The sequence below is a fragment of the Eupeodes corollae genome, chromosome 3, assembly GCF_945859685.1.
Source record: "Eupeodes corollae chromosome 3, idEupCoro1.1, whole genome shotgun sequence".
NCBI classification, from domain to species: domain Eukaryota; kingdom Metazoa; phylum Arthropoda; class Insecta; order Diptera; family Syrphidae; genus Eupeodes; species Eupeodes corollae.
The window spans coordinates 33,908,555-33,919,147 of NC_079149.1; the positions used below are offsets into that span (position 1 = coordinate 33,908,555).

Sequence of the window (10,593 nt, forward strand, 5' to 3'; positions counted from 1 at the left end):
GTAGTCGTTGGAAAATTGTCACCACTTCACCACAACTTGTCTCATTAGTAAAGTGTTAAAACAATGTTTTGCAATCTTCCATGGTCTAGCCATATGTAGATAAATTAAAACCTTTTGGTAATGAGAGCCATAAAAGTTGGCGTTAATATGTTTTTTGGTTATGCATGCAAAGTCGTTTTCTTTTTTCTTTAATGCTAAGAAAAGTCGAAATATGTTGATTTTGTAAGAGAAATGATGTGTCAACGATTGTTTCTTGAATTGAACTTTTGATGTACTATACTGGTATCGTAATTGACGTGATATATGAGTTTAAAAAAAGTCTCTAAACACTTTCAGCTAAGATAAAAAATGGGAATGACTCATCGGATGTATCGTGGGTACCGCTGTGGTATTTTAAATTTATAAATTTTAATAAATCGGGTGATTTAATTACACTCTAGTCAAAAGATGATAATTAAAAAAACCACTTACCCTTGCAAAAGAGTCTGCATTTTAAGAAGCTTCATTCTATGTTCATAAGGAGGAAGGTTGTTAAGATAAGACCATGGTTATCATCTTAAGGCGGAATGTATGAAGTTGCATTGAACCGATTCCATCTTATTCTTGTGAATCTCGTAAAAAGAAGTGCATACAATACATTTTACAAGTTCTTATCAGAATTGGCTTATTAACGATCAAGTTAATGTGCTCCGTGATATCGAGATTTGAATTAAAAACAACTTGAAGATCTTTTAAACTATGGACTTGATGCAGAATGCTATGATATTTTATATATTTTATATTAAATGTTACTGTTTCGTACACAAACCATTGATAGCTAAGATTAATAGCACAGGTCCTAAATGACTACCCTAAGGAACTCCTGATTTGGCAATGAAAAAGTTGGAGAAAGAAATTCTGAACTTAAATCGATAGGACCTGTTTTGATGAAAATAAGAAATCCATGTCATGAATTGAGGAACATACCTCAATTACGTTCAATTTAAATGTGATGATATAATGATAAAGTTCGTAAAAAGCTTTAGAATAAAACACTGTAAATAAACGGTGATTTTTTTAAGAGCTTGAGAGCTTTTAAAAAAAAAACGCATAAAATTTGCAAAATCTCATCGATTCTTTATTTGAAACGTTAGATTGGTCCATGACATTTACTTTTTGAAGATAATTTTATTTAAATGTTGACCGCGGCTGCGTCTTAGGAGGTCCATTCGAAAAGTCCGATTTTGGGTAACTTTTTCGAGCATTTCGGCCGGAATAGCCCGAATTTCTTCGGAAATGTTGTCTTCCAAAGCTGGAATAGTTGCTGGCTTATTTGTGTAGACTTTAGACTTGACGTAGCCCCACAAAAAATAGTCTAAAGGCGTCAAATCGCATGATCTTGGTGGCCAACATACCGGTCCATTCCTTGAGATGAATTGTTCTCCGAAGTTTTCCCTCAAAATGGCCATAGAATCGCGAGCTGTGTGGCATGTAGCGCCATCTTGTTGAAACCACATGTCAACCAAGTTCAGTTCTTCCATTTTTGGCAACAAAAAGTTTGTTAGCATTGAACGATAGCGATCACCATTCACCGTAACGTTGTGTCCAACAGCATCTTTGAAAAAATACGGTCCAATGATTCCACCAGCGTACAAACCACACCAAACAGCATTTTTCGGGATGCATGGGCAGTTCTTGAACGGCTTCTGGTTGCTCTTCACTCCAAATGCGGTCTTCAGCAACACTCTCAGAAACAGACGCAATATTCTCTTCTGTACGCACTGTACGCATTCGTGTGGTTGGTTTAATGTCCAATAAAGTAAACTGAGTGCGAAACTTGGTCACAATCGCATTAATTGTTTGCTCACTTGGTCGATTATGTAGACCATAATCGGACGTAAAGCGCGAAACACATTTCGAACCGAACACTGATTTTGGTAATAAAATTCAATGATATGCAAGCGTTGCTCGTTAGTAAGTCTATTTATGATGAAATGTCAAAGCATACTGAGCATCTTTCTCTTTGACACCATGTCTGAAATCCCGCGTGATCTGTCAAATACTAATGCATGAAAATCCTAACCTCAAAAAAATCACCCTTTACAACCGAGCTCTTGATCGAGTTTTAGCGTATTTAAACACTTATGCAAAAACGCAAATAGATCAGTTATAGTTAAACGTTATGAAACCATGTTATTGATGACCAAAAAACAAATTTGTTCAAAAAGTTGGGGAATACCAGAATTGGTCTGTACAAACAAGTGTCAGTGTCTTGTTATCCTTCTTAAAGGCTGGTGTAATGAGTGGATCCTTATTATATCTGGTTGGGAATTTACCTGACCTTAGGAATAAGAAGGGGAAATGCTACTACTGAATAATTGGAGAGAGATTTTACGATCTTTAGGTTACATGCTTTTTATGATATTTTTCCAAGCCTTGTTTTTCTTGTTTCGGAGCATTTTATGCTCTTTAGTATACCATGGATGAATTACTTTTTTACTTAAGGTGGCGCTACAGTCCTATGTGAACTAGAGCCTCACCCTACCAACTTATCCATCTAGCTTGGTTCCTATATATATGTTGACAGTTGCGCACTCCAAGTTGGGTGAGGTCACTTTCCTCTTGAGCGTACCACCTGATCCGTGGTCTTCCTCTACACAAACACGACGGAGATGATGATGGTCTTATATAGCGACACTTTGATCGCTCGAAAGAGGGATCTACTATTCAATTGCTTGCTAAGCCCAAAGAAACAGCTGTTAGCAAGTGTAATTTTGTGTTTGATCTCAGCGTTATTGTTGTTTTCTGTGTTCGTAGCAGAGACAAAGTCCCTAACTATCTCAAAGTTAGGTCTGTCGTTGGTGACAGACTTTTGAAAGATAGTGCCTCTAGCTTTGCACTATTTAGCTGTTAAAGAAATCGCATAACAGCTACTTGTGTAGCCTTTTTGGAAACGAAATATTCTGTAAAGTTCTTTCCAAGCTTTATGGATCAGCACGAATTCTCCATGGTCATCCTGCACAAATGGAAAAGTTAGGCTGGGATGCTATTTCTAAGTAGATGACCTTCGAGTTCAAGAAAAACGTCAATAAAGCAGAATTAGATTCAACTAAGATTTAAAAAAAAAACACATACAGTTCTGAAAAATGCATGAAATCTTTATTTGAGTCGATAGTACGGTCCATATAATTTAATGTTTAAAGATTCTTTCATGCAAATGTTGACCTTGACTGCGCCTCGAATGGGCCATCCGTTTAGTCCAATTTTGGCATACTCTTTCCAACATTTCTGCCGGTATCTCACTAATAAATGCTTCAATGTTGTCTTCCAATGCTTTAAATGAGGCGGGCTTATCTGTTAAGACACGAGCTTTAACATAGCCCCAAAATAAAATAATCCAAAGGCATTAAATCGCACGACTTAGGCGGCCAATTAACCGGTCACGAACGTGAAATAAAATGTTCATCGAACTCACCTCTCTATAAGTCCATTTTTGCGCGTGCTGTGTGGCATGTAGCACCGTCTTGTCAAAACCACATGTCATGCTAGTGAAGCTCTTGCATTTTGGGCAAAAAAAACAGTTGGATATCATCTCACGGTAGCCCTCACCACTCACAATTACTTTCCGACTCACATTATCTTTGAAGAAGTACGGCCCAATGATGCCACGAGCCCATAAACCGCACCAAACTTTAACTTTTTCTGGATGCATTGGTAGCTCTTGCAATGCTTCTGGCTGATATTCACTCCAAAATCGACAATTCTGCTTACGTACAAATTGACCCAAAAATAAGCTTTGTCGCTGAACACAATTTTTCGGTAAAAAAGTGGATCTTCTGCAATCTTTTTAAGAGCCCATTAACCAAAAATTTTTAGTTGCAGTAGGCCTTTCTTCTTCAATTCTTGCACCAGCTGTGTTTTGAAAGGCATCACACCTAAATCCTTCAGCAAAATTTTTCACGTTGTTGAGTAACAGAGGCCCATTGCTGCAAACGGCGAGGAATCGATAACTGATGGTCATCATTAACACTGGCCGATACAGCTGCGACATTTTCCTTAGTGCTCACTCTACTTTAGCGTGTTAGTGGATTAATGTCCAACAATGTAAATTTCGTACGAAATTTAGTCAAAATAGTATATAATAATAGCCCGAATAGCCACTTCAAAGGTTCGATTAAAGTGACCATAAGATGGAAGAAGCGCGCCATGAACTTTCTTTACAGAGCACGCATTTTGATAATAAAATTCAATAGTTTGCAAGCGTTGTTCGTTTGTAAGACGATTCATGGTTAAATTATAGACCAAACTGAAGATGTTTGACAGTGAAACAAAACACGAAACTTGGGTCAGCTGTTTTAAAACAATGTTCCCAAAACGATGATAGGTTAAAAACACCCTTTATATTCCCGCACTTATAGAGTCAGTTAAAAAATCTAAATTGAGTTGTTGATTAAAGAATTTTTAATACAGCTCAATTCCTGTGAATACGTGGAGATAATATACATAAGTCTAATAACAAAAGCACCTGTTGAGACGAACTCATTGATGCTTCTACGAAAGATTCTTCTTCTGATTTGACCCAGTTAATGCATAAGAGATTTCAGTAACCTTACTTTACTTTAGTTGGCGCTACAGTGCATTGTGCTCCTGGGCCTCAAGTAATAACTTTCACCAGCTTACTGGATCTCTAGCTGGCTGCCTCCAATTTCGAATACCAAGTAGACGTTCGTCGGCCTCAACTTGATCACTCCACTGAAGATGAGGCCTGCCACTGCTTCTTGTTCCCTCAGACTTGGTCTTGAATACCTTACGGGGAGGAGCTTCGATGTTCATTCGCTCAACAGGCCCTAGCCATCTTAAGCGTTTAACACGCAGTTTTTTGACCAGTGGCAATTCGTTGTACAGCTCGTATAGCTAGTGATTATATCTTCTCCGCCAGATGTTACTCTGCCTGTCGACACGAGGACCTTCCTCTCAAAGATACCAAGAGATCCTTTATCCGCCTGAGAGAAGGTCCATGCATCATACAGCAAGACTGGGATGATTAAAGGGCCTTGTTCCTCAACTGCTGGCTCAGGTCAAAGAAACTGGTAATTCTACATTTGATCTCCGCGCTGATGTCATTTGCAGAATTAACAGCAGTGCCCAGTAACAAATTAGTTTACCACCTCGAAGTTGTACCTGTCAAGTCTACGGTGTGAATTGACTCTATTTGACGACAGTAAATACTTTTTCTTGTCCTCGTTAATGTCAAGACCCATTTTCTCCACCTCAGTTTCGTCACTGCTCGTTTGGTTCTTCCCATAATGTCGATGTCATCTGCATATCCAAAGTATTGTGAAGATTTTTAAAAGATGGTGCCACTTTTATTGGCGTTGGTGATGCGCACCACTCTTTCAAGGACAATATTGAAGCAGCTACATGACAGCGCATTGCCTTGTCAAAGTCCTCTGGTGGTTTCGAAGGTTTCGGTCGAGTCTCTTCCAATTTTGACGCAGAAACGAGCATTTTCCAGCGTCATCCTGATAAGTCGTATGAGTTTGGTAGGGATACCAAAACTCAACATGTCACAGTGCAGTACGTTCCTGTCTACACTGTCATAAGCTGCTTCAAAATCGATGGAAAAATGGCATGTTTCGATGTTATGTTCTTAAGTCTTTTCCAGGATTTGCCGTAGAGTGAAAATTTAGTCGATGGTAAATTCCAGTTCCCTCAAAGAAGAATTATCAAAATCAGTAATGAAAGGTCAATGATATGATCAAAAACAAGGAAAAGTTCACCAAATTATTAAGCCGAACCTTTTGGAAGGACGTTGATGTTTAAAACAAAATAATTTGTTTTTCTGTAGCGATATTTCAATGTAAATGATTTCAATTACATATCAGATTAAAAGGGAAAGCTGGACAACGTTATTTCTAATAGCTATTAAGGCGGAATTTGCTTTATAAACATGATGGTCTTTTCTGAAAATTAAGAACTTTTGGTCAAAAAGTTTCATGTCTAAGTGTTGTTAAGTTGGTGGTGTTCAACAAAAAAGCAAACAGATCATATGGGAAAGATCTTAAAAGTTTTGCTGCGAAACCCTCTTAAATGTTTTTTAGTAGATTGAGAATCAACAAAGTTTTTGAATTTGTGTTGCTCTAAAGTTTAAGGTCAACCATTTCATGCACTCCAATATTTACAGGAATAACAGGGTTCTACAATATGCCGAAATTGAAATTTTAATATGGGAAGCACACTTTTAAAAGAAATGTCTTACGCATCATTTGGATATTTTACGAGCCCATTTTCTTAACATGCAGTTCAAAGGTACTGAAAGACCTTGACATACAAAAAATTGCTGGCCCCTCTAGTATTCCTCCTATTGTTCGGAAGAGGTGTTTTTCAACACTGGCAAATCCACTGGGTAAGTTTTTCCATGTTTCCTACTTTACAAGTCTCTTTTCGAGCGGATGGAAATCAGCATTTGTACAGCCTGTCCCTAAAAAAAAGCTAATCTTTCTCTCCCTCTAACTATCGACCAATAGCACTCACGTCTCTTCTTTCCAAATCCATGTAAACGATGATTAATTATCAGCGTAGGAAATATCTTGAAGGACGAATGGTTTTTAATGAACGGCCGTATGGCTTTCATAGCAATAGGTCCACTGGTGATCTAATGGTTTATCTTACAGAACAGTGGAACAAATCTTTACATCGTTGTGGCGAAAGTAAGATTATTGCGCTTTATTATTTCATTTTTGCATTTGATAGAGTTTGGCACCAAGCCCTCTTATCTAAAATGCTTGCATTTGGTATTGATAAGTCCCTTCTTCGTTGGGTTAGAAATTACCTTTCGGACCGTTCGACTTAAGTAGTATTGAACGGGTTCAAATCTGTTATTCACAAAATAAACGCTGGTGTGCCCCAGGGCTCCGTTTTGTCTCCGACACTTTTCCTTTCTTTATAAACGATCTTTTGTCTGGAACTTCTAACCCACTACATTGTTTCGCTGATGACAGTGTACCATCGGATTCTCATATTCGTATTTAGATTCTCTTCCTTATCCTTCGGATTTGGAACTTCAACTCATTATGTTCTGATTTCGAAAGCATTGTACAATGGGGAATCAAAAACCGTTTAGAATTTAATTCTTTGAAAACTCAATGCTGTCGTTAAAGCGTAACATACCCCGATGCCGCTTCCCATAATCGGCATACTTGCATCCAGGAAACTAATCCACTTTCAGTATACTCGGTATGTTTATCCCAGATCAAATATGCGATATTAGGATTTCTCCAACGGTGCAAGAAATCTGTCACCCCTTCTGATCAGGCTGTAATTTACAAAGCCTTCATTCGTCCAGAACTCGAATATTACTCCCATATTTGGGCAGGTGCCCCTAAAACAAGTTTAAGTATTTTGGACATGATCAAAAAAAGAGCTTTGAAAATGATAGGCGATAGAACTATAACCGAAACAATTACGTCACTTGAACACCGCCGGAATGTTCCATGCCTTTCGTTGTTCTACTGATATTTTTATAAACAGTGTTCTGTCGAATTTTCCAGTTGCATTCCCCCCCCCTCAAACAATTCAGCCGTAATACTCGTACTTTTATAAATGCACATAAGTTTAACCTTGAGTTCAATTTCGGACACGTACTTTCGTGTATAGAGATTCTTTTTTTAACTGCACATCCAGAATGTGGAATGTTTTACACAGCTCTGTTTTTCCCTATCATTTTGATATTCGAAACTTTATGACCAATTGGTATATCCTCTTTAATCCTTCTCTATTTTCCTAAAGATCGTACTTTGTTTAAACTTTAAGGGTATTAGGGATATTAATGACCCCTTGAGTGCCCGTTTATTATACAAAAAAAATACAGAGCAATTATTCCTATTTTTCTTGTTTATGATTTGTAAGCAAAAACTTTTATTGTGTTTGATTTGAAGGTTGTAAGCAAAGCTTCATTAAGGTTCTTTTTAGATTCAAACATTCAAAAGTAACAAGACCCTTAAATCTAATAAGTCTAAGAATTAGCCGTTAAAAAAACACCAATTTTTAAAATTAAATATAATTTATTTTCAATATTTATTGAATTTTGTTTTTACTTAAAACAATACTTTTTTGTAATAGCTATTAAATATATAATTAATATTTATGCATATTTAATAATTACAAAATCTTGCAAACTATTTTATTTAATGAACATCAAATTATCTACAACTAAATAATACTTATATTAAAATTCAAATAGTTCTTATTTTTCTTTTATTAATATGCATTATATTTATTTTATTTAAACACATAATACAATTTTCTGAGAATTCCTTAAATAATGAAACATACATAATTTAATTAATTTTCTTTCTTTTTGTATTCAAGATTATTTTTTATTTGTTTATTTAAAGAAGAAAAAAATATATATAATAATTAAAATGTAGCATTATGTCGTTAATATCACAAGTTTTTTTTTTAAATTTGTATTTATATTTGAAAATATGTAGATATTTTATTTTATTAAATAATTTTTCTTTACAAAACATAATAAATGATAAATAAATAAAATTAATAGTCTCATTGATGGATGCGATGATGTTTTTCATATATTTTTTTGGAAATGTTTTCTTTTTTTTCAAAATGTCCTTTTTTTAAGGTTTATGTACAATTTTTGATCATGATATGAAAAAAGAATATTAAATAAAATTTGTTTAAATAAATATTGCACAAGGATCAGGATTGTTTTTCTTCTACTTTTGTTCGTTCTTTTATTTGTTGTTAATATTTTATTTATCCATCATACAATTGTCCATTCATTCGCATTTCCAATTCCTCTTCTTCTTTTGTCAAAGGAACTGTTGTATGATTGTAAAGACCTTGAGCCATCAATTGCAATGCCAAAGGATTTTTCGATCCTGTTGATTTCTTAATTTTAGCGCGTTTATTTTGGAACCAAATTTTAATTTGTGCCTCATTTAGACCCAATTCGGAGCTCAATTGTTGGCGTCTACGTTCGGTTAGGTAGCGGTTTTCTATTGAATTCACGCTAAAAAGAAAAAAAAACAAAAAGGATTTTCATTAGATTGAGTTTATATTGAGTTTGTGTATGTTTTGAATATTTTTTTGAAAATCGATTTTCATCGGTTTTTGATTTTCTGGGTTTCGTTTGTTTTGAAAAACACAGAAAGATAAAATGGAAATCGTTTTAGTTGCGGTTGGCTTCTATTCTTACGTCCTTTCTTTTATTTCTTCAAACCACAGGTGGTTCGTGTGGTTTCATAGGCAGGTATTGTTTTTGTTTGCATAAATATTTAACCAAAACAACTTCAGGATGTGTAGATACACAAAAATGCCTAATTCGTTACGATTGTCACAATAAGGATAACAACATTCGATAAGGTTCTATAGACTCTAAGATATATATACAAAAAGATACTTACTTTCAATCTTGCTAATTGTTCACCGGAGAACGCTGTGCGAGGTCTCTTTTCATCGACTTGAGTCTTGTCTTTTGGTTTCTTTGGACGACGATAACGTGGACCTATAAAAAAATAATAAAATAACAAATTAAATTAAATTAAATTAAAAAAAAGTCATTAATTCATGTAATAGATATACAATATAATGAAAAAAGATACAATTCATTGCCATTCACTTTCAACACCTGCATCTGACATTGCGACTATGATATGTCACTCAAATTCAAACCCAATCAGTGAAAACCTGTCAACAATTCATCAAGATCTAGATACAAACAAAAACCACACATATCCACTACATACATTTGTATCTATACCTGACTGTTAATAGAATACAAAATTGAAAACAATCTCTGCGAGAGAAAAAAAAAAAGAGATTAAGTATCTAACACTTTCGCAAGGTCACTTATATAGTAGAATATTTTATTATTATTTGTTTGTATCGGAAAATGAAATGTCATCGGCTTTGTTGACATATCAAGTTGTACCTATATGATGTCGCTTTTTATTGATAGACTCGCGAGCCTGCATACCTATGTACATATATATTCTACAATGATGTTTTGTCGATGATGATGATGATGATGGCGGCATATCTTCTATAAACAAAAGTATCTATTACATGCTAATGTATCTAATTCTTGACAGAATTGCAAAAAAAAAATTGAAGATATCTAGGTACGTTTTATAAATTGCAAATTTTCTTTGATTGTCATTGCATATCCGATTGAGATACTCCATTGTATGCTAATGAGAAAAAGATACAATATCTATATTTTTTTATTTTACGCATCATTCACGTCTCAGAACAAAAGACAAAACAATTTTTGTATAGGTTTATTAAACAAGGTAGGTATAGATACTTTAGACTTTTTATTTTTTTAATTGAATTCAGTTAAAAGATTTACACGACGACGAATCGTATATATTATATATATTTATAATTATATATTCACTTATGGAACATATTCATTTTGTTGAACGCGGGGCAGATACAAACTACACCATCATCAAAATAATATGAAACAAAATTATATGAAAATGCTAATAGATACATTATTGTGATGGTGACTGAATGCAACATTGCACCGCTTCTGCGCCGCCGCTGCACCACCGACCGACAACGACCGCCACCGCCACAGAGAGCACG

At 35.1% G+C, this 10,593-nt stretch overlaps 1 protein-coding gene across 1 annotated transcript in view; it reads right to left on the reverse strand.

Annotated features, from left to right (window-relative positions):
• Nucleotides 1-8,367: 8,367 nt before the first annotated feature.
• LOC129950411 (homeobox protein engrailed-like) overlaps nt 8,368-10,593 on the reverse strand; it is a 47,869-nt gene continuing 45,643 nt past the window's right edge. Inside the window, 3 exon segments of the mRNA XM_056062353.1 lie at nt 8,368-8,997; nt 8,999-9,010; nt 9,405-9,512. Of these exon segments, the coding sequence (XP_055918328.1) occupies nt 8,755-8,997; nt 8,999-9,010; nt 9,405-9,512 (363 nt within the window). The 3' untranslated portion in view covers nt 8,368-8,754.